The sequence below is a fragment of the Hermetia illucens genome, chromosome 4 (genome assembly GCF_905115235.1).
Source record: "Hermetia illucens chromosome 4, iHerIll2.2.curated.20191125, whole genome shotgun sequence".
Taxonomy (NCBI): Eukaryota; Metazoa; Arthropoda; class Insecta; order Diptera; family Stratiomyidae; genus Hermetia; species Hermetia illucens.
Genome location: NC_051852.1, coordinates 151,762,767 through 151,788,448, shown reverse-complemented (window position 1 = coordinate 151,788,448; position 25,682 = coordinate 151,762,767). Strand labels below are relative to the sequence as shown.

At 38.3% G+C, this 25,682-nt stretch overlaps 1 protein-coding gene across 3 annotated transcripts in view; it reads right to left on the bottom strand.

The window, feature by feature from the left end:
- The window catches only part of LOC119655845 (mucin-5AC-like), a 197,957-nt gene that overhangs the window by 23,932 nt on the left and 148,343 nt on the right, over positions 1–25,682 (bottom strand). For all 3 annotated transcript variants that reach the window (XM_038061959.1, XM_038061958.1, XM_038061960.1), the window contains exons 2-4: positions 10,021–10,256; positions 5,680–5,869; positions 669–960 (exon numbers count right to left, since the gene is read on the bottom strand). In XM_038061959.1, coding sequence (XP_037917887.1) covers positions 669–960; positions 5,680–5,869; positions 10,021–10,256 — 718 coding nt within the window. The remainder of the gene's footprint in view (positions 1–668; positions 961–5,679; positions 5,870–10,020; positions 10,257–25,682) is intronic.

Here is a 25,682-nt window from a genome sequence, read left to right as displayed (position 1 = left end):
GTTTAAATCGCCTTTACTCGGGTATACCATGGACCTCTTCGACCCTTCATAAAAAGAAAACTTCTCAAACCCGTTTCTAATGTTGAAGAACGAAGTCGCCCAAAAATAATTCCACAATCATCTAATCAATGTTAGGATAAGTACATTTTTCCCCAAACCGAGTACTTTGGAGAAGATAGATTTAAATTTGAATTTAGCTTATTCCTCCTCGTGTAAGATGCCAGACGAAATCCCATAAAAACAATAACTAATTCGAATTTAATTGACTTCTCCTGAATTAGCAAAAATACATACAGAATCCATTGTATTTAATTTTAACGGCATTGACGTGCATTCATAAATCTGAAGTCTTAACAAGCAATTAAACGATTATTCGAAAATTTCCAGAAAATTTTTTTTATTTAAAATCTCGCGGAGAAAAGAAAACAATCCGGGCCTGCTTAAGACAAAAATCGAATCAATTGAAATCCGCCTGAAATCTACTTGAACTATATATTTGCATCTTTACTAGAAGATTTCTCAGGAAATTGTATCTAATTTGTGTAAATATCGGGCAAATATCTATATGAATCAAACTCCGCCTTTGTTGTTAAAAAGACAAATTCATAGATATATGATAGACAAGATACAATGCAATATAAAAATGAAAATATCTGTGGAAAACTTACCAAGATGTTTCTCTCTTTCCACATCGGAAAAGTCCAATTGTGAATTTCGTAAAGATACACTCGTCGTGACGGTTGGACTCTTCGCTTCGTCAAATGTTGAACCGGTTGAGCTTCTGCTTGATATTGTGTGGTTTCGAGATTTACTCGCGGTCATTTGTGTTGTGGAATCTGATGAAGCTTTTGACGAAGGTGTCTTCACTAAACCCCAATTCCACTGAAGCTTCTCGTCAATCCAATTCAATAAATCTTCAGCACGGATTACTACTTTATCTGAGATTGCAACTACTTCATCCTGAAAAAAGATATTGTGGGAAGTCAGGAATTTAGTAAATAATTCGTTGAAAAATGTAAAATCAAGGATAAATTTATCTAAAATAAAGCGTTAAGTTCACGTAATTAAGCATCCTTTGATCAAAAAGATTCAAACTCGACAGATAATTGTAATTATATCTATTTAAGTTACAATAGTCACTGTTCTACTGACATTGTTATAGCGGTTACAATGCAGTCAATATTTCATCGTTCGTTAAAAGTCCGTTTACTAGATTTTAGAACATTTTTAAAAAATCCATCCAATTTCAACGAAGCTCTCATCTAATTATCAGACTCTTGAAGACCAGATCTCCCGGCCATCTTATAATCAACGGTGTGCACTGTTCTAATAAATACTCTGTCATTACAGATGGAAATCTCACTACTAACAAAGAACTTATGCTTTAAATAACCTCAAACAAAGATGACTTACTGCAAAAACTATCTTGTTTTACCCAGCAAATTACTAAACTTTTTCGACAGACTTTTGATAAATTGCCAAACAGATCACTGGTAATTTTCCCGTGACTCAAAGGGGGCTTCTGGTGTGCAAATTAAAATTGGAAAGATGTTTAATGTCAATGTTAATTCTAATTACACACAGGTCGTGAATTGGAATCAACTTGAGGAAGTGTGTCGGAAAATATTCTAAAATAATACGAATAAAGACTGCACAAGGAATGGAATAGATACTGGAGTGCGCATCTGTGAAAAACCGCTTGGAAGTCCTGGCCTGCATGGAACACTTAATGCAAAGCCTTCCGCCTGGTGGTCAAAGGATAGTATAGGTCCCAGGGCGAAACGTGGATTGATACCAACAATGGAGCATAAAACCTGCGGAACGCCTGCTGAACCAACACCAACAACTCTACTCCCAAACTTTATCTCCACCTACTCGTGGTCAGCGTTGGGAGCTCTTTCTTACCGAAAAGCTGCAGACGGAGAAGGATGAAGGCGAGTCTCCCGCGCCTAAAAACGGGACAAATTATACCAACTGGTCCTCCAGATTGCGGGTTTGGCAAGGCTGACAACCCGACACGAAAAACCACTTGTTACGAAACCACAACAGGAGCCTCGAACTGGATGGATTTTAAACCATTCGGGGGGATGCCCTATCATGCCTCCTCTTTAACCTGGCCCTGCAGAAAGTGATCTGTGATGCAGAGGTAAATACAAGGGGTACGATCCTTCTTAAGTCGACCCAACTACTAACCTATGCTGGCGATATCGACATCATGGGAAGAACGACCCGAGACGTACAAACTGTCAGTACTCATGTATTCCTCGGAGACTTGCGTTTTTAGCAAGAAAAATTGCGAACTGTTGCGCGTTCGAGAGGAGAATCCTAAGAAGAATTTTTGCCCCCTACATGACGATGGGCGATTCCGTAGCCTACATAACAAAATCTATGAGCGATACCATGGCCGTCAGGTTGTGGATAAAATCCGGCTCAATAGGTTACGGTGGGCGGGTCACTTAATCCGTATGGATGAGGATGATCCAGCCCGGAAAGCCTATAAGGGCAATATCTATGGTAGGAAAAGAAGACGAGGCAGACCCTGCCTAAGATGAAGTAATGGCGTAGGTCAGGACGCCAGACAGCTATTAGGGATATTGAGTTGGTGGACCACGGCGTCTGGAGTTCCTTATTAAGGCAGGTCTAGACCGGGTACCGATTGTTGTGCCGTTGATGATGATGAGAAATTTAATTCATTTTATGCCCGCAGGTAAGTAAGCCTGCAATTTATGACAGTAATGAGTTTTATCCAGCAAGATCTGTTACAGTCGTTCTATAAAAGGGCATGTACCTCTTTTCGGAAACCCTTCTAGCAACAAGATTCTAGATTAAGAAATTGAAAATCGTTTGAGTGAAGTTTAGTTAATTGGTGAGATATTTGTAAAGGCTAACAACGTACTTCTTATTACTGGCTTAGTATCAATTTCATCGATGATTTGAATATTGAATATTTTTCATGTAAGACCATGGCTTTAACATAAGATTGATAAGATTTGATTAGCCGCCAACTTGGAGTTCCAATAAAACGCCGTGAAGCTATGGACCACGAGACCTGCAGGACAGCTCAAGGACCTCTGCAAAAGTGGTAGCCCCTCTGTCCTGTCATCGGCGGGTAAAAGAAAAATCACATCGCTTGTCACGAGAAAAGTCGGAGTTGGAACTAGGACTATGACAAAAATCTTAAATCAGAACCACAATTTCAACGTCATGGGAAAAAAGTTAACTGGAGAACTGTCAAGGAATACATTAGAATTCATCCCTAGGGAAAACATACCAACGAAACCACTTTCGACTCAAAAAAATATTGACGATCGGAAAAGTTTCCGTAAAAGGCTAACCGATGAAGGTGTTACTCTAGATAAAGGACAACGGGCTCGCATCCTTTTTACCGACGAATCCCCAATTGAACTCTACTCATAACCGAATCGGCAGAACATGCGAGTAAGGACATCGGATCCAAAGTGGATAAAGCCAATGCAACGACCTAAACAAGAGCTTAACATTATGGTGGCCGGAGGCATCAGCATATAGGGAAAATCTGAGCTTATCATCTAATATCTAGACGAAAATTGCACTGGTAACGGCGAGTATTATCGAAATTAAATTCTGCCAATTTGTGGAAAGTGCATCAAAGTCCGACGGCAATATCCCCGATATTGATGCAGTATGGAGCTGTAGAGAACTGTTGTGGCCCCGAAAATCGACACAATTTGACATTTATAACTGGATAACTCATACAGTAGATTGTAATGACGAAATGGGATCGCCGATCGTGAAAAGACTAATACTGACTGGTCGGAGACGACCCAGAGGGTAGAGCTATCCCACCAATCTAAACAGGTGGCGAAATTGACCGTGAAGGTCCGCCTATGAAGATCCATCGACACGACGTGCATCTAGCGAAATACCAACGCGCAAGTTAAACCTGAAAATGAAGTGAAATAAAAAAAAGACAGCTCGACTGCGTGCGTGGAGCCGTAAAACTCCGGACCTGAGTTCCACGATCAGAAAGGAGGATCTACGAAGGATCACATCCTCGACCAATGTTTCCCCTGCCTCAGATGTATTGTGAGGCGCGGCCTTTTAGGTTCCCACTCTGCCTTAACATCCTCAGGCCATGATATCCCAATGTCCCTTATACAAAGATGAATTTAAAGAGGAGGACGGAAGAAGGGAATCTTCAAATTGAAGAGAGTATTATTCCTTCGTGTTCAATTGCTAAAATTTGTATTCAGGGACATCCCCCAGGAGAGGCCATGCAATATTTGAACATTGTTATTATGTACAAGAAGAAGAAGGGAGAGCAGCATTACATATCAGTAAATGTATTCCCTTTTCACCTGCACCTGCCCCAAGGACGCGGACACTAGAAGATATTATGAAAATACTTCCACGATTCTCTCTTTTGGATTCTGTATGCATATAAATTTCCTTTTAATAATTAGAAATTACATGCATGCCCTTCAAAATACTCTCTCTCTGAGTGACAACACATTTTTTCCCAGTGCCACGCCCACTGCAAGAATGTCCTCTTAAAGTCTTCTTTTGGAAGGGTCTTCCGCTGTTTTCTAATTATTTTCGAAAGGCCTCGACAACCTCAGACCCTCTTTCCTGCATGAATCTTTTCATTGTTAGGAACAGAAAGAAGTCCACTGGCACCAGATCTGGTAAGTAGGGAGGCTGAAGGACTGCCATCGAATAGTTTTTGTGCAGAGATTACGAATGGTTAGGAAGGAAAGAATGCACCGAGGTATTACCGTGGCACAGCACCCACTCAACACTTGCTCATAACTCTGGCCTCTTCTCTAGGAAGGAATTCATGGTAGACAATGTCCTTTTTATTAAAGAAAACCATGTGACTTTGACTTAGAATTTCACCTGAGGAGCTTTCTTCGGTCGCGGAGAGATGCGAGTTTGCCATTGTGGTAATTAGGCATTTATTGCCACCACGTGTCCTCATACCCAAGTTTCAGCTTAAGTAATAATAGTTTTCAAGAAATTGTCATTGTCCCACGAATTCATTTGCTTAGGTAACTTGATCCTCTTAAGGCGGAACTCTTAGGCGTTCTGAACAAAGATAAGCTGCAGTTGCCTTTTTTTAACCTCCTAAGCCATTCATGACACGAATAATTCAAACAACGATCTTCCAAGGCTGTTGCAAGTTTGAAAAAGTGGGTTCCTTCACTTCACACCAAACGTTATGCAAACGAGTTGCTCTTCTTTCCCTTCCATTGAACATAAGACCACAGAATTGCCAAGTCTATTAACTAAAGCAACTGTTACTTGGCTTCACAACGTGTACCAATTAACTAACCAGCTGCATTCGAGAGGTAGCCGTCTAAACAGCGCTCCAAACCGCATTTTTTCTTACACTCCACTGGTGCACTATTCAAAAAGTCCTAAAATTTTATGGTCAGATCTTTTTTATTAATTCATTTTTCAAATTGGTTCCCTTCCAGCTTCACCAAGACAATAGGTTCCCGAAATACAGTATTTGTGACTTCAAATAAAACAGTTTAGCCAATAAAGGAATATTCTCATCAAATTCGTTCTAATAATCCTCTCTATTTCTGTATTCTGAATATTCTCATCCCACCATTAGCAAGTATTCGTCACCTATTTAGTGATAAGTCCAAAACCCTTAATAGAACTACTTTTAATATAAATTCGAAAAAAACTTACCTCTCCATGACAATTCCGTCCCATTGGAGTGTTTTCAGGCAGGAAATATAAACGTAAACCTGTTAAAAGTGAGGGTTCATTCTTATCTCGCCAAATCATACGAATCTCAGCTATGCAGGCTATTGAGGAATCTGACCATGGTTTAACAGGTATACAATCGCCCAGAGCTAATACTAACGGTTTTTTAAGTCTGTAAAAGAAGAAAAAACATTAGATTATGACTGGTTAAAAAACTAGGAGGTGGATTAAATGAATTTATAAAAAGGATAAATAAACGGATAGATAAACAATCGAAGAAAAGTAACAAATTGTAAAAACTGAAGAGCTTATTACAATCGAACCCATCCAGGTTTCAGAAATAGTATGGACCTGTTTCTCTACCACTGGGAAGTAGAAATGGGTAGGTGATGTATGTAATATCACAGAAGTGATATTACATGTAAATACAATACCACATTACCATCAAAGAGCGCCACGACCCAAATATCACAACATCACGGCATCGCCATCCAGTAGACAAAAGGTAATGATATTACACTTGTGATGAGTAATGTTTCGTAACTAGATTGATTTGTCATTACAAAGCCCATGTGATATCACATTACAAGACACTATAAAACATCACCGAGTAGTACTGTAATATAGCGTCCGATACATTACACCGTTCTTTCTAGTGCAAGTAACGGTGGCGATTGTTGAGCACTAATGCCGACTATCACCTGCGAATCTGTTAGTCTTATGATTCCCCATTCGCTGGCGCATGGTATCTGACTATTAACTATAGGGATTATTTGGGCATGCGGATCACAATTCTTCGTTCTTTGCATGTGAACACATCTTTTGGTATAATTTTTGTAGTATCTGTTTTTTTTTTTCTCAAAAGCGATGTGATATCAAAACATCTACTAAAGTTATGTTTTGAAAAGACGCCGATTCGTTAGAAAGGGCATTTACAAGAACATGTTTAAATATCAAATCGATAAAAAGTATTAAGCCTTTGTAAAACGAGAAGGAGCACATCTGGCAATCGACTCCTTTTCTGATCATCACGTTGATCTATACAAAACTTTGTATGGATAAAAATGAATGCAAGACAATACTAAAAAAAAAGTTGCATATGGAGTAACTAGATTACACCGCGTTTCTAAGAGTTAATCGACCCTTTTAGTCGTACAATAAATGAGAGTTCCCTAACATATTCAGGCCGCACCTCAGAAGTCGATTCTTTTTAAGGACACGGGATTTCGTCTTCAGGACTACGGATAATCTAGAGCTCACAATCGTCCCTGGGAAAGGATCGATCTGCTACTCCACATTAACATTAGTGTAAAGAGCTCTTTCATATAGAAAGAATTTAGCGTGAATTTATAGATAACCGGTAAGTTGGTTGCCACTCACGAAATGGTACAGAATTGTAGGAAAAAGCGCAGGTTCCTCGAGAAGCCTTGAATACCGGGAAGTTCCTAACAACGGCGCAAAGGTTCTCTTAACCGGTTAAATCCTAATCGTTGTCACCTTTAGCATAATGCCTGCTAACGATTTCCTATCTCCTTCTGATGCTTTTTGGCAACAAAAATTAGTATTTCCTAATAGAAAGTTGAGAAGGTTATTTTATTAAGGTCTATGCAAGCAGGATAACAGAATCGAAAAGGACCTTGAAATTGAACCCCCTTCAACTCCACAATGAGTGATACCTAGGGCCTTGGAAAGAATGTCCAGGTTCCCGGAGAAATACATGCCGACTCCCTTATTATTCATTTATTTCCAGAAAATCTCTATTTCGAACCCGAGACGAAATTATGAGCCCGTTTGTTTACCTCCTTTCTCTTTTCCTTTCATCAGGCCTGCTTCTGCAAGCAAGTACTTTGGACGTGAAAATAGTGATATATGATTAGAACCTCTAGTAGGCTTGCATTCTTGAAAAAAGCCTGTACTATTTACGAACCGAAAAAAATATGCTGCAGTTGATAAAACGATATTATTCAGGTAGGACTACCACTAAGATGAGTGGTAAACATTGGTTAAGTTTAGAAAATATAAATCAGGGATCAGTTGCGTTCTGGGAAGAAAATAGGGCAACCCCTCGAAAAGCAAGAACCACAAGTGAAATAGATTGTTTGGAGGCGAGCTCAAACTCAAAAAAAGGGAAGAGGAAGATGTCTACCACTGGAACTGCCGAGAGCGGTGGAATAGAAAGCCTTTAACAAAATTAAGCTGATTGTCCAATTTCAAGAAGCAAGGAGCTCAGGCCGAAGTTTCCTCTCTACGACCCTGTTTAGAGAATATTGACAAAAGCACTCCTCGCTTGAAGTTGCCCTGTTAGTTTGAGCATGAGACCAAAGCTGACGTTACCGAGTAGTACTATGTTCAACTTCAGATCTGTGTTGTCTTAAAAAAGGACTGGTGTGCGTGTGTATGGTGGGCGAGAGAAAAAAAAGGACTGTATATTGCTAACAATTTCTGTAAAATTATGCCGCGGGGAATGATGAGAACAAATGGAGTTCGACAGCTCATCCCACCGCTTCTATCACCTTAGTGAGTTCCATCGGAATTCGGTTTGTTAGAAAAGCACTTTTCAGCGTTTACCACACGCCGAAGGAGTGCGTTCACCGGCTGTGAGAACAGGTTCCAAAGCAATGCATTTAATTCCCGTGGTCAGGTTCGTCGAGAGGAGGAGTCGGTCATTATCTCCGAACCTGGATTTTTATCGTGAGAGGGCGAAATTAATTGAATAAAATTATATCGAGTAGAGTCTACATAATTTCCACCCCTTGGTGTAAATTTTCTTCGAAAGACCTTGCTCATGGCTTTGTGGGACAGACTTTGGTTTCTGGAAGATGAAGTTTGGAGTACATTGATTGCAATGTACTTTTGGAACAGAGTTGTTAGTTGCCATCAGCAACGTCCTGGTATTATAGTTAATAACCATCATTAATAATCATCATTGCAGGATAACTAAAACTATTTTGGGTGTATTTGAAGGACAATAAACGCAAACCACGCACCACAACCTCTCAACATACTTAACGCACGCATGGCATGGATATCTCCGTTGTTGTCAATTCAAAATAGGTCGTATAAGCAGCAAAGACGGACCTCACTCTGGAAGGCTAAAAGAGATTACGAATGCGTAAATCGTAGAACAAGAACATTGAATGGTGCTGAATGGCTGTATAGTGAAATTGCGCTGAAGCCGCTGGTATCTGAAAAGAACAGGTTGGCGGTGAGGGGTAGGCCTTTCCTTTAGGACAATATGTAACGGTTATTCAAGCTGAAGTATATGCGTTGCAAAGGGCGGCAATCTGGGTGATTCACGAATGGTTGAAAGGCGCCTGTCCTTCACAATCTACAGCGAAAGCTATCATCATAAACTGGGAACAACAAAGTTCCAATAATGGCAGGTAGCATAGCCTAAACGCTGCTAGACACACCAAACTTTTCCTGTCTGAACCAAACATGCAAACCGCAAAGTTTATACTATTGAAAACCAGAGATATTGTGAGAATTCTGACAGTGACCAAAAGATCAGCGCTTAGCCTCCATTTTTTGGTATGCGCATGCATAATCTTCACCGATTGCCTGCCGAAGGGAAAAACAGCTACCAGAAATTATTATGGAATGACAAAATAAGGACAAAATAGCCTCACTCACATCGCATACGTCCTTGAAAGCGATGGCCAATTACGATTCAAATTAGTTGCTGACCCACCGTATTCTCCAGACTTTGCCCCTAGCGACAATTGCCTGCTCTCAAACATGAAGCGGTGGCTCAATATAAAGAGAAATTCACATTGAATCAGGAAATCATTTTGTAACCCGAGGCGTGTTTCGAAGACTTGGACGATTCGTACTACAGAAAGGGCATCGAAATATTGGTAAGCCGCTATACGCTCGAACATAACTGAGTTAATTAGATCCCGGACTTTTCAGCAAATGGAATAATAATTTTTTGCTGCTGAACGAAGCCATTCCTTTCCTTTTCAGCAAATTTTGTTTTCCCGGAATACCTACTAATTTTATACTTTTTCTCAAAGGTGCGAATTTTTATTTAAATATTTTCAAAACTGTTAATTGATTGCTCCATTAAAATGTTATCAGCAACTAAGTATTTAAGTAAACTACTAACAGCCACGGAAGCTATTCATACATAACTTGTGGAGGTAATATAAGGTTAACTAGTAATTAAATCGGAGATATAAAAAGAAACATTAAAATAAAAATTCAAAAGATAAAACAGGTAACTGTTGCTAATAAATTACATATACTATATATAATTCCCATTAAAGCATTTCAAATGAAAGTTGATCTAAAACATAAGAAATCATCAACCACGAAACTTACCTTGTATTATTGGAATCGTTACTGGCAGTATCTGTTCTTCTATCATTTGAACACTTTCTTGTAACTGGTTTTGTTTTATTTCCTGCATAATTTGCGGTTAAATGGGCATTTGAACCATTTATAGAATTATGATGGCGAAAATGTGTACCATTTACTCCATTAAATGCTTGAGGCACAATTTCTAGCCCTTTATAGAATGTATAAGGGCCATGAAAACCACACGGTCCACCGACGACCTGTAAAGGAGACAAAAATTAGGTAAAAATGGTGACTAAACATTTTTATATTTTATGAAAGTATCTTGATTTATATTGTATGTGGTGGTGGCTAATGAAAGTGCATTATTTTCGCTCTGTATGCAGCGAAACGTCTTTGCAGTCATGCAAATGCAGAGAAATTATTACGGGAATAAAAGCACTTCAAACATTTTTAAAATTCGCCTAGGGCAGATCTCTGATGGCTGGTGTAATTTTCTTTTATTTACATTTTTTATTTTTATTTTTGGACCAGAAATAGACACAAATAAAACACTAGTATATGTGCATATACTCAGTAGATTGAACTTTTCGGATGGACTACCATATTTTTTTTTTTTTAGATTTTTCGGTTTGGTAGTTTTTTTAGATAACTGACCGCTTTCGGACCTTGCATCCCCTCCCCGCTTTTCAACCAGTGTCAAAAATAGCATTTGCTTTCAAAAGTACTAATCGAGACCTTTCATTTGATAAATTACATGGTTATATTTGATGAAAAATGTTGCACCCCTCTTTTAGGTGTATGGGAACCCCCCTTAAGTGCAACGTGAAACAATGTAATTCAACGCAATTGCGGGGGTTCGCAGTTCCAACATTTTTAAAAAATTTCATAGCAATAGATGTAGAGTATGCCTCGTAGTTGAGAAACAATGATTTCAATCCAATTCGAGCGACCACCAATACATTCACAAGTGCAGTCCTGACAGTTTGGTAGTAAGTTGAAGATACCTCAGCTTTGACGTATGGTGTGTGAACTTGCAAGTGAATGTGAAATTAATAGACAAGGGGTAGCTTCCTCCAAACTGCAATTTTTGATCTTCAATGTAAATATATATTTCGGGGGCGACTTATCCCCTTTATCAGTACAAAGCTACTGTAGCGTACCAAGGTGTGATTGGGGCATGCACCTGATTGTAACAGAAGGTGAGAATGACAGATGCATTCAGTGCGTCTTCGCGTATTTTTGTTCTCATCTTTGTATGCTTTTTATGCGGGATCTTGTGATGACATCAACACCGATGCCACTGCGTGTTTGCAAAAGCATGTAGGACCATAATACTTTCTGTATATTTGTACATCGATATTTGAAAAATGACGTGCAAAATATTACCTGCCAACTTCTGCTGTTTGTAGAGAAACTTTTTTAAGAAGAGATTTCGGATTAACGATGAATCAGTATTGAACACCATCTGACTGGCAAGAAAGTACTACTGTTCCAATATGGAAAAAAAAAGGTAGTCCAGCAAAATGTTCAAATTACCCTCCGACCCGGTTACTTTCCTGGAAGGTCGTGGTTCAAATCTCACTGGTGGCAGTTTAATTTGTATCGTGATTTTACGTCAGATGCCAGTCGACTCAACTGTGAATGTGTACCTGAGTCAAATCAGGGTAATAATTTCAGGCGAGCGCAACGCTGCCAACTGGTGTATTGGCAGGATATGCGTATTAAAAACAACATTATTAAATTATGTCTGGCTTAAGCAATTGCCTCTGTTCGCCTCAGACAACAGGCAAACAAAGGTCTGTGTCTGCTTCAAATAAACATTCGTTTCAGACAAATCTCTGTGACACACAAATATCTGTCAGACAAGTATCTGTGTCTAGCTCGGATATCAAGCAAACAAATGAGTGTACCTATATCAGACAAATCTGTCCATCTGAACCATAATTCACAGCATACACACATATGTTTCTGAATTGAGAATGTTGACATATTTGTGCACATTTGAATTTGAACAACAGACGCAATTGTCAAATCTCGTTGTCATGATCCTTAGAATTATAGTTACGTAATAATAATTAAGTCATTTTTGAAGTTTTCTGTAAAACAAAACCAATTAAAATCGGGTTACTGTCTGTCTGTCTATCACATGCATTTTTCTCGGAGACAGTTGTAGTGATTCACACCAAATTTGGTGGAAAAGTGGAAACTGGTGACGCTCACGCATACAGTGAGTGTAATTCCACACCGAATTTAAGGAGGATTTTTTTTCTTATCAAATATAGTCGATTAGCATTTTCTGAAGCCGGCTCTGGTTTTGACATTTATTAGAAAAGTGGGTAGTGTGGAGGTCGAAAGTGATCATCTCTTTAACGGGTCCATTCTCAGAAACTACACAACTGAAAAATCTGAAAAAAAGAGGCTGACACTATATGGTACCTAGGCTCCGACATGCCCGCCATATCGATATCTATTCAAAGAAAGTTAATAATAGTACATTACTATAATTTTTAATATTTGGCTTCAAAACCCCCATTAATTTCATTGTGGCACAACGAAATTTGCAATAGGGTATAACGTAGAGCGTGATCCTACCAAGTCTAGTGGAAATCGCACTATTAATAACAAAGTTAGAATAGGTCAAAGGTGTCGCTTTTTTGCAAATTCAATACTGAATGTGGATATTCTCACATAATATACGCATATATTAGGTTGAGGAAAAAGTAATGTCGTATTTTGTCAATAGATGGCGATACTTAAACATATCTTGTGTTGTACTTATCGCACCGGGTTATACTATACGGCGAAGACGACAATCTGGGCTACAGTTGTCTCTTTGACAGTTTTATAATCGTACGTTTCAGTCTCAGTTATAGCGCGCCAAAAATGGAGTCCACCAAGGAAGAAATTCGTCATATTTTACATTTTTACTACCTGAGAGGTAAAAATGAAACGAAGGCGGCCAAACAAATTTGTGAAGTTTATGGGTCCGATACTGTAATGATTCGCACAGTACAGCGTTGGTTCGATCGATTTCGTTCTGGTGTAATGGATATCGAAGATACACCCCGTACTGGTGGGCCAATCGTCGTAGAAACCGTTAAAATCGTCGAAATCATCCAAGTAGACCGGCATAGTAGACCATTTGCAGAAGATTAAATTCCAAAAAAAGCTGGATGTTTGGGTGCCACACGAATTGACGCAAAAAAATCTCTTGGACCGAATCAACGTCTGCGATGCACTGCTAAAACGGAACGAATTCGACCCATTTTTGAAGCGGATGGTGACTGGTGATGAAAAGTGGATCACGTACGAAAATCTCAAGCGAAAAAGATCGTGCTCGAAGCGTGGCGGCCGGCCCAAACCATCGTCAAGCCCGGATTGACGGCCAGGAAGGTTTTGTTATGTGTTTGGTGGGATTGGAAGGGAGTCATCCACTATGAGCTGCTCAACTATGGCCAGACCCTCAATTTGGTCCTCTACTGTGAGCAACACGGCCGTTTGAAGCAGGCGATTGACCAGAAGCAGCCAGGATTGGTCAATAGGAATGGTGTTCTGTTCCACCAGGACAAGGCTCGGCATCACACATCTTTGATGACCCGCCAGAAGCTACGGGAGCTCGGATGGGATGTCCTATCGCCTCACCGTATAGTCCGGACCATCTCTTCCACTGGCTGTCTGAGTTTTTTGCAAATAAGGAGGGGGGGTTTTATAAGAGGGGGATAATGGAGTTACCTTCTAAATGGCAACAAGTTTCCGAACAAAACGGCACATATTTGACTTAAATCGGATAATTCTAAGTATGTTAAATAAAGCGTTAAAATGCGATCTCAAATACGACATTACTTTTTCCCCAACCCAATATTACACGCTATGTACTCACTGAAATGTCTTTATAAAGGAAATATACAAACTCTTTCATACGTGAAGCGTCCAACTTACGGTTTCCCAACTTGTTATAACATCCTATAGGTCCTATCTGAGTCATACAGATCTACACATTTTGCTTGATCTAAAGACGTTACCAGATTTTGTGTCTTAAGGAAAAAGGTCGGGTAAAACAAATTTTTAGTATCTTTAGCATTCAGCAATGCAATGTATAGATCGCTCACTCCTCCTATGTTTCTCTCCATCCGTCTCCGCAATGAAATCCTTCTTTCAAATAAACTCAAAATCGTGCCTTCATAGAAGTTTTCAGTCTCAATCGTTTCCAATAAATTACTCATCAAAGACAAAGACAGAAATTCAGTGCCTTTATCTTGTATCAGCGCAAAGCCTTAAAAACAGTTCCAATTTCAATTTGCATAAACTTTAAACGGATAAGCCCATAAATTCAATCAACAACTGAACCAATTGTTACTTACTCCGCCCATTGTATCTAATCCACTAAATTGTTAGTTAAAATATTTGCAAACCAGTTACCACCTGGTAATCATAAGTTTGTACATTATCGATACAAAAAATACAACTATTTTTTTTTATTTTTAATCTGGAAGCGAAGCAGGTACTACAGGCAATACCGAAATTCGCATGAAATTTGAAACTCAGACACTTTTTATCGGCTCTGAAGGGGAGTAGTACATAGTTTAAAAGATAATTGAGCTTAGTCTTTTTCATGAAATGCTAATTGTCGAAATTGGATCTGGCATCCCCCTGCAGGTTTTTCTAAGTGAAATCGTATCCGAAAAAAACATAAATTTACTGTATTTGAAATAATGAAAACTTGCTTTTTCTATTCGCTAGTGTTATTTACTGGTCTTGCAAATACTGATATTTCGGGAACCACTTGTTCCCTTCATCAGTGCTAACAAATCTGCTCATCAGTGGGTTTATTAACTACTTTTATATTAACCTAAATCTAAAATACCTATCTAATTAATTATATTGTTAATTAATTTAAACTAATAAATAATAAACCCACTGATGAGTAGATTTGTTAGCACTGATGAAGGGAAGAAGTGGTTCCCGAAATATCAGTATTTGCAACACCAATAAATAACACCACCCAATAGAAAAAGCAGGTTTTATCATTTCAAATAATTTAATTGCTAGAAATAAAATTAACTTTTAAGAATAACTGCTCCAGGGAAAAAAATTTTTTTTACGTATTTTCCTGTTGAACACTAAAACTAATGGATTTAAACATAAACCTTTCGGTTGCAAATTTCAGTGTAAACCAGTGAATTAACGCGCAATGCATTGCTTGGAAGGAAATGGCGACCATATAAAAACATGCATATTTCGGGAACCATTTGTTCATTTCTTCAGTGCAAGATCTCAGCAAAAGGAATTCTCTCCTTTCTTTTTAAAAAGCCTTTTGCGATATTTCGTACAATTCTAAAACAAGGTTTCAACTCGATACAAAATGCAACCAGACTCGTTTCGACTAGTAAGAATTAACCGCTTGACTTTAAGAATAGTTTCTGAGACATTCTTACACATTTCCTCCAAATTCCATTACCATATCAAAAATATAACGAGCATTCGTTTCAAACTTTCCGTTGAAATTTATATCAACAAACTGGTCTTTGTTGGTTTTTACTTCTCAGCTTCGTAGGCATTCAAACACGCCACACATCCACAGTACATATGTAAATAGACCTCATATTCAAATTTTCGTTTTCTTACAAACTTCCTCCAAAACACCTGGCCAAGCAGGCAAGAGCAGCAGCAGCCAAGCAACCATAGAGCGTAATGTTATGCGTGGTTTGCCCTCACGTCACTAGGGGCCTCCATTCATTTTTCCTGGCTTTTTTTCAAGTTCACGCTATCGCATAATCGCCAGCTGATCCCACTGACTTAGTGAACGCAACAGCTTAATCGAGTAACACAATAATAATACACAAACCGAGCGTAAGCTTTTATATAAAACCCAACATCTCAGCCACACGAACGGGAAAACTATTTTTATCCGCGGTGTGTACACGTGAAGAAAGGTGGCCCAGCGTGGAGTCGAGGCGGGAAAAAAGAGAGCCCACGGACGTAAGACACAACCTACTCAACAGCTGGTCAACCAGCACATCAGATTTATCATTTTGGCAAATCTGCAGCCGCCCAGGTGAAATATGTGCGAACGCAGTTTTCCCGCTTCACAGCGAAATGGCGAAGCGTGAATTGTGCTCACGGCGAGGCTTATTTTGTCTTGTAGCGTTCATGTCGTTTGCTTATCAGTGGAGCTTTCGTACTTTTCTCTCACTCCATTCACCTTGCGTTCGTGGAAACGCAAAAATCACAAGCATAGTATGAGATACTTGTGAATTCGTTTACTATTCCCGCTTCATAGATAAATTCGTTATGGTTAACAATTTCTAATTTACTGTAATTTCTAAGAGTTAATGGCGAATCCTAAATGACCCAACAAAAATCGAGGCGTTTAGAGCAAAGCAAAAACTTCATACAAAGAAAACTAAACTTAGTGGCAATCAACCATCTTACAGAGGGTATTTACCCGCACCTTTAGAACTACAGATCTAGATACAGATTCCAATTCAATAATTAAATATTGATATTTAGCAATTTAGAAACCATAAAACAAGGCAATGAACGACTGGAAAGTCTACCAAAAATCGAAACCTGTGCGATTCAGATATAACAATTTAGTGAATCTTTTTTGTAGAAAAATTCGTAGCGTTGCCTTTCGATATGAATTAATATATTTTATCACGATAAATTCTTCGGGTGAATCTCTATTTCCATCTCTTCATGATTTCCAATCAATAATGCTTCGCTAGGAAAGATAATTTAGTGACCATTTCATGGCAGTAAACAGGTATTAATTTAGACTGACGTTCCAGATTCCAGGTTGGAAATGGGATGAGATACTGAAATCCATTAATTGGAAATAGATTCACTGTCAGAGAATAGATAGGTTTAGATCAAATTGACAGAATTCAAACACATTCGGTGGCTAGGTAAGGTTATAATATTGTATAATCTACGATCCCCACTTTAAAAAATAAAAAAAAGTTTGATCGATGGAGAAATTTATGGTATCCGATTTGCGGTTAGTCTCAATGGAGACAACAAATCAAACCGAAAGCTTCAAACTTACGAACGAGAAATCTTGCCAAAGGGAGCATCGATTTTTTTATTCTTCCTGGAAAAAGTTCTCCACCAGTTCCTTCCTCCCCGTTGGGAAAACTCCCACCCACAGTCAGGAGAATCAGCAGATGGTATTATGAAGGCGCCTCGTTATGGGGAAGGAACACGTCCAATCCAAATGGGCCCAGAAGCTGTTTCATGGCATTGACCGTGGCAAGTCCGACATTTCCGTTATTCTGGATCGTCCTTCTCAATTTTTCTGAGGTCTCATTGTATCTTGCCACTTTAATAGTCATCAGATGAAGATCACGGAAAGTTCATCCAATGCGAATTTGCGATCTCGCCGAACCGCATTCTCGGTCAAATTCCTACCCCTCCTCCGATCGCTATGCATGGGGTAGGTCCGTTTTTGAACTCATGACCAAAACTCCATTACCATAAACAGTTTTAACCTCATTAAAAATTTCACACGGAGTAGGCCCGAATTTTGCACTTGGCTGGAGATGGGATCGTCCGCAATCAGTCGAACTGGTCTCGCTTTAGGAAGGAAGAGATGGGCAACATGTCAAAAGTCATTCTCTCAATGTCGTGAGAACCCCATTACACTTATTTTTAGGACGTACTTCGTAACGCAGTACAAAATAACACAAATGAATAAGTATCTGCAGAAATAGACGAACTGGAAAAATTAATGTACATTTTGTAACTTAGAGTTAAGGAAGCAACTACGTTGCGGTCGCAAGTACGAAGTCTGATCAAAAAGTTTCAGGACTTTCTCAATAACTCTTTATTACAAATATTTAAAATTGTTATAATTTATCCCCATCAAAATACTCCCCTTGGGACACCTTTCTCCACATGCATCTGGAAAACTCTATTTCATGAATGCTATTCAGCTGTTCCAGCGTTTTTCCTTGATTTCTTCTATCGTCTGTCCTTTCTTTGGGTATTTGAGTTTTGGAGAAGTCACACGGAACACGGTCATGAGAATAGGGGAATCAGGAGCGGTTGTCTTCGAATTTTTGGCAAAAAACTCGTTAGTGAGGACGCGATGGGACATGACGCATTGTCGTTATAGGAAAACCACCCGCCTGTTGCCCACAAATATGGCCTCTACCGACGAATCTTTAGGCGTAAAGTTCATCAGGGTTGGAAGGTATCGACAATGATTGATTGTCTCACTTTGTGGGAGGAATTCATGATGGATGATACCCTTCGAATTGAAGAAAACAGTGAACATCACTTTAACGATTGATCTCACCTGGCGAGCTTTTTTGGTCTTGGTGAATTGTTTTACCTCCACTGGGACGATTGCATTGATTTCCACATCGTAACCATAAACCCAAGACTCATCACATGTAATGATGGTTTTCAAGAAGTTTCTATTAGAATTGTCCATTTCCAAGAGCTCTTGACAAACCTCCAGGCGATACGCTTTTTGATCCTCTATCGTCAGTCTTGGAATGAACTTGGCTGCAATCTTTCTTATGTGTAATTTTTCGATCAAAATCTCCTGACATGAACTGAATGAGATGTCGTACTCCTCTGCCATCTTTTGAATCGTCAAGCGAACATTGGAGCACACAAGGGTATTCACTTTGGCCAGATGATAGTCATCAATTGAGGTTGAATTTCTCGCAAACACGTTGCTCCTTCTTCATGTCCATAACAAAAACGCCGAACACGAAAAACACTCTTCATTAAAACAGTTGAATAATCGGTTTGAAGCAGGGTAGAGCAACAAAACAAGTAAGTTTCCCCTAAAAAATTAGCGCCGAACTAGCTGTCAACGTTAACGTGAAGGAACTACTGGAACCTTTTGATCAGACTCGTATCAAAATATTCAGTTTGCACCAAACTTTCTAATATCCATGATACCTCAATACAAACCATTATTGTACTCAGAAGATAGAGTTAAAGAAATTGGCCAGTAAATTTCAAAAAGGTCGTAATATATTAGACATTTTTGGAAATTTACGTGGGTTATGTGGGAATTAAATATATTTTGAGTCCTAGATTTCATATAGAGGCAGCATCTTTTTTTCAGATTTACTGCTTGGATAATTTCTGAAATTTCTGCCTCACATTAAGTGTATACCTTTTAACCTCTCATTCCTAGCACACAAAACCTTAAAAAGGACCTTAGAAAATGATGTCCTGAATAAATTCAATCTATTACATCTGGCTAACGCGCAAATAATTTAAACTGATTGATGGTATGACAAAACTCAGAGTCAAAGTCGAATTCAATCTCATCACATCAGAGGACGCGATAAGTAAGAAAATACGCACACCAGCCAGAATTTTTGGGATATCATTTAACAAAGGATGAATGCAAATCACTTTCTTCCTGATAGAGTCGAAATAAGATACAAATTATTCAAAATTTTTCACAAGCTTCGTATTTTTTTTGACTAATTCGACTACTACGCAGTCTGCATGATTACTTGATTCACCATTTCTTTTAGAATTAAGGACGAATGCATCTGAATTTCAACGGTAATGATTGGAAGACCTAACACCACGGTCTTCTTAATACACGGATTGATTTTGTGACCACGATCAGAGCCCCGCTACGACAAGGATAACGTCCGATGAAAACGCTGATGAGGAGAAGGTGTCCCTCTCGCCAATTCAAAATGCATCCTCTAATGACAAACCGTAGTAATCAACTGATTTTTCTTTAGATATAAGTTTCCTGCTTTCCTTTTCTTTCAGTTGGTCTGAAATTCAACGTTTATTACCTGTTTCTGTAAACTCGACGGCCAAATTTTCAGAAAATGTTGGCAACATACACCACCTTTTTGTAAAAAATCACAATTGTATGTACTAACAAGTCGGGAAACCGGAAGCTGGACGCTTCAGATATGAAAGATTTTGTGTATTTCTTGTATCAAAACATTTGAATGGAGATATGTTCCATTAGTATCTAGCACATAATATATGAATATATTAGGTGAGAATATCCATTTTCGCGATCTTGAATTTGCACAAAAACGACAACTTTGAACTATTATACTTTTGTTAGAAATAGTGCGACTTCTACCAAACTTAGGTAGGATCATGCTCTATGTTATTCCGATCAAGCGCAGGTTAATACACCTCAGAAATGGCGAGATGACCGTCACTTGTGAAGAGAGAACTCATACTCTCTGTACATGGGAGCAATCTTGGGAAAGACAATCGTGAGGTAGATGGACCGCGCATCTCATCAAAGATGTACGGCCGTAGTTCAATCGAAAGCACAATGAGGTTGACTATTACCTAACCCAGCTGCTTATCGGGTATTGTAAATCTTATCTGCACACAATTGAAAAATCACGATCGCCCGACTGCATTTGTTGCAATGATGTAGTGGATGATGGTTTCCACACCATTTCCCTTTGCAGAAGGTGTTAGCACCATTCCCATTGAAAACGTGAAGTGTGGTAAAATCCCTTTAAAGTTCAACAGATCGGGCGGAACGACTCTTCGAATGATTAAAGTTACATATCTGGGTTAGTTTTGCTCCAATCGCTCTAAAAATTTGACACAACGTTCTTCAGATGTTGTGAATTCATAGAAAAAAATAAAGAGGAGGGAAATATTAAGATCATATCCCCTCCCTTTCTTAAGCGAGCACAAAAATAATATCACTAACGACACCTTTGCTGAAAAGGGCGGAAACTAATGCCAATGGCCAGTACATTAGGAGCCAACATATGCACTCATTTTCGATCACGATGCTCCGCAGGACAGAAGTGAAGCAGTGTCTGATGAGTCGCCTCTAACGTGTCTTCTGTCAAAAAAAAAAAAGTTGATAAAGTTGGGTATTCGCCTAAAAAAGTGGTCCATGCACTAACAGGAGGTTTCTTTTAAAAGTTAATGTGGTCCGCCATCATGCAGATTGGGGCCTCAGGAATACTTTAGCCTCAAACAAGAAAAGGGTCAGACCAGTCAAAGTTTCTGGTATATCGACCATGTTTTAGTGGATTTAATTCTTACCCAGGTCGGTTTTTGAACTAATAAATCCACAACTAACAATACCTGTAGTCGTTATAAGTTTTCCTCATCTCCGGAGAGAAAGGGTATGCAGCATCCCCCTCGCCCCTTGCCATAATTGTTCCAACAGGATTGTTGAAAATGGACCCCCGCTTTTCTCTTGATAATCATCCTACCTCTTCAGGGGCTGAATTTAAACCCTATTCATTATGTCATTTCGAGACATTACAGCGTTTTAGTGAAGTTGACCGCCACAATTCTTTCTCAGACCTTTCTTTTCTCCCTTCAGGAATACGGCTCATAGTTTAAACTTCACCAAGATGATATACACTTTGAAGGGTCAAAACGTTTTAAGATTAGATTACCGCCACAAGTTTTTATTAGGGCTGTATACCGAGGCCTGGATGGATTTGAAAATTCAACATTTACCATGCATTCCTTTTTGGGCTATCCTCTCACAACAATCATCGGCTATCTGGTTTTTCGGAGACTTGGGTTCTTAGCAAGAAAAATTACGAACTCTTGGCCGCGTTCGAGAGAAGAATCCTCCAAAGAATGTTTGGCCCCATACATGAGGATGGACGATTCCGTAGCCTACATAACGACGAAATCTATGAGCGATACCATGACCGTCCGGTTGTGAATAAAATCCGGCTCAATAGGTTACGGTGGGCGGGTCACTTAATCCGTATGGATGAGGATGATCCCGCCCGAAAAGTCTATAAGGACAATATCTATGGTAGAAAAAAAAAGACGAGGCAGACCCTGCCTAAGATGGAGCGATGGCGTAGGTCAGGACGCCAGACAGCTTTTAGGGATATCGAATTGGTGGACCTCGGCGCAAAACCGGGAAGCCTGGAGTTCCATATTAAGGCAGGACTAGATCGAATACCGGTTGTTGAGCCGTTGATGATGATAGTTTCCTGCTTTCCCTTTCATTCAGATGGCGCGGAATTCGGCGTTTATCGCCTAATGAAACGGGTATTCACACTATTTTTGTAAACTCAGTAACCAAACTTTGGCAACATAGACTATTTTTTTGCAAAAAATCACAATTGTATGTATTAAAAATTCCTCAATAAAATTTTCAAATTACTAGATTTGTGTAATGTACAGATGTGATGTTAAATTTGTAAATTCGCATCCATTATAAATATAGAATTTATTAATTATTATGACAGTCCCATTAGCGACATCACCTCAGAGATGTTAGCGTATTAAAGGTGTTAATATAGTAGACAGGGTTCTCCTCCCACTGACTTACTCGCCACTGATTACTCCGATTCTCATGCAGATACCTTGTTTTCCCCAATAGTTCAACATATTGACAGACGTTTTCGAGAGATTTAAAAGCTACAAAACAAAGTTTCCGAACTCTTTTCAATCTATTACGGTAACATTCCTATCTAAATATTTTCATCTGCGCATGGTCGCTCTCCAACTGAAAGCTCTATTTCAAAAGATTCTCTCTTCAAATTCCCCTTTTCAGTATTGTTTATTACCGGCAATACGTTTCAAAACATGGTCATGTTTTGCGATAAACCTGAGAATATCTGAACATGAAAGTAAGAGAGAGTGCAGACATCATTAAAGATACTTCTCTCCAAAGAGGTAACAATCTGTTCACACACATCTACAATTGAACTCTCTTTCTTACTCATACGTTCGAGAAAGATACTTAAAATTTAAATATCTTTTCATATGTGTTATCCATTTCCACAGGTCAAAGAAGAACGAAATAAAAAAAGCATTGCAATTAATTAAGTGCTTCAACGGCCCACTACTACTTTGTGCCTCTGTAACTTTCTTTTGTGCATTCTATGATCATGTTAATTAAAATAATTTAGCGTTACGATATGCTTGGAAATTTATTGACCTTAATTATTTCCATGTTATGTGGAGAGCTACAATTTTAGTAGTTGAGTGTGTTACACCACGCCTATGTGTTTTTTAGGCGAAACTTTTCAATTTTCAACTGAAAGATAGACAAGTTTATAAATGTATGTAAATTTTTAAAGAAATACAAGATAAATTATTTAAATACCATTGGGTGAATGACATTGATGGATACCAAAGTCACGATAAGAATTATTTCAAGGTTATAATTGAAATATCTAGACCATAACTAGCAAAGTCGTGGCTGACGCGCATTTCATAAAATGGCGAATTTTGGTATTAACTCTGGTCGATTTGCTTGGCACAAGTAAATATAATTTCACAGAAAGCTCTTAATCAAGGCAAGAAATATTGATTGAGACTGTAATTTATAAATGTTGAAATGAAAATACATAAAAAGCTGTTATTCAACTTTGGACTATGTTTTGTGTGTATACTTTGAACGGAAAATATTTGAGGAAAATGTTTTTTGAGATGGGGGAAAAGCAGGTTTGCGTGAATTGAGAAGAGTAGCATTGAAACTTTTCAACTCCTGCTCGTTTTGTCCTATTTGTGGAAGATAAGGAAGATGCGAACTAAATTCTGTGTAAAAACAACAAAAGGAGGAACTGGAATCCGGAAACACAATAGGGTATAGAAAGCGTCCACTTGGCTAGTGAGAGCCTGGACTAAAAAAATACAAAAGTAATATTGAAACTTTTGTTTGTCAGTCAAGGTAAATACTTTAGAGATAATGAAACTTTCAAATATGCAATGCTGTCTGTATGTCTGTCAAGTGTGATTTTGCTATTGAAATAGTTGAAAACTGAAAGGAAACAGATTGTGTATCTTTACTTGTGATTCCCAGAATTCCTGTAAATATTTCATCATATAAATCTTCATTATTTCCAAAAGCAATAAAAATGGAAGGAGAAACTATTCTATTTTTGATTCAATACGACTGAAACCCAATGCCTAACATGTACCCACCCCAAGGCGTATAAATTTTTCCCACTGAAAATCTCTGCACCATCAGCACCGCAAAACCACCCGTAAAAATATCTAATTATTGATTTTATCGAAGTACATTTTATCATCCTCTTTATCATTTCAAATTTTTCACACACCACTCGCGAATAGAGAATGTGACTCGTTCGAGCTTTATTCAAAAAGATACGTTGGGGAAGTGCTCGAGCTTTGCACCGAATCATGCGTTCCTCCCCCCCTGAACCCCCTTCCCTGATACCCGTTCATACTCAAACCAAAAATACACATATGAAAGTTTATCTTGAACATTTCAATTCAACGCCTTCATTACTTGTTTCTTTTGCTTTTATTCTTTCCAACAAACAAACTAAACACGCTACATTGATATAGTTGCGACTTTTTTTCTTCTGTGTTTTCTGTTTTACTCTTCGTTGTATGAATTAAGCAACACAAAAAATTATGACAATAAGCTGAGATTTGGTAGCGTTTCTAGTTTGGAATTTACAATATTAAAACATTCAACCGAAAGAAAAAAGATAATGAAAACAGCATCAAAACTTGTGCAACTACTTTTTTTTTTCAAACGAGGAAGAATTAGTTTTTAAGTGAATCAAAGTAAATACACTGGAAGATACTTTGATGCTGCTTTTCCAAAGAATTTTGATATTTCTTCATGGCTATTTTATAATGGCGTCAGTTTTTCTGTTGGGAAACCTGATTAGTAGGTGAGAAAAAAGTATTGAGGTAAATTGTAGATAGGTACGTGACTCCATTTTTTTTTCTTTTCGGGTTCTCATTTTTTATTACAGATTATTTGTTAACTGTGACGAATCTTTGAAAAAAAAAAACAAGTATATACATCTGAATTTGTTATTTCCGTTCTCTAATTTCGAAAGAGGGTTCTGACATATATAGTACTCGGAAAAATTATTTACTATGTATTTTACAGTTCTTGAATGTATTCAGAATAAACAACTTTTCCTCATTATTTTCCATTCTTTTTGCTCCATTTTCTCACCGGATTGTCTTGGCCTCCTGCAGATATAAATTTGACAGATATTTTAAAAGATTCGGCTTTTTATACTACAAAACCTGGGTAACATAATCGAGAACTAAGATAGATTTTTTTATGAGATGAATCTTTCCAGAAGCACTAGGTTAACTACGTGTCCACCAAAGGAGAATAAAGACTATGACTAGCACTTATTGTCACAGTTTGTTTTGTAAGTTCTACTTGCCTCCTACATAATCAAACAAACAAAAAATGTGGGCATTTCCAAACTACCAATGGTTTAAAGATGATACTCTAAACCACAAGCCATCACCTCATTGCAAAAGGATAAATTAAGTTTGTTTCGTTCCCATTAATTAAGTATACACACACATACAGCAAAATTTTAGAACAGATACTTTTGATAACGTGTACTGTTCTAAAAGTAGAAGAAAAGATTTCGAATGTGTGGTGGTATGAATGGAATTTTTTCAATAGAACAATTTTTTTTTATAAATGGAAATGGTTTTCTTGGTATAATCGGTTGAAAATGAGAACACTATTATCCAAAAATATCTGCAATTATTCTTTATCATAATACCGGAATTTTTTTAAAAATTTGCGGTGCACTCAGGCTGAATTTGAGGTTTATAGTGACCAGATTTGAGGTTTACTATGGACCAATGGGCAACCCTCACTTGTGGAGAGCGGAATCAGATCCATTTGTGTGAAAAAGTAACCGTATTATGCTCCTTTCTCTAAAAAGCCATTAAAACGATCACTATGAACTTTGAAATTGGATCTTTTTTTC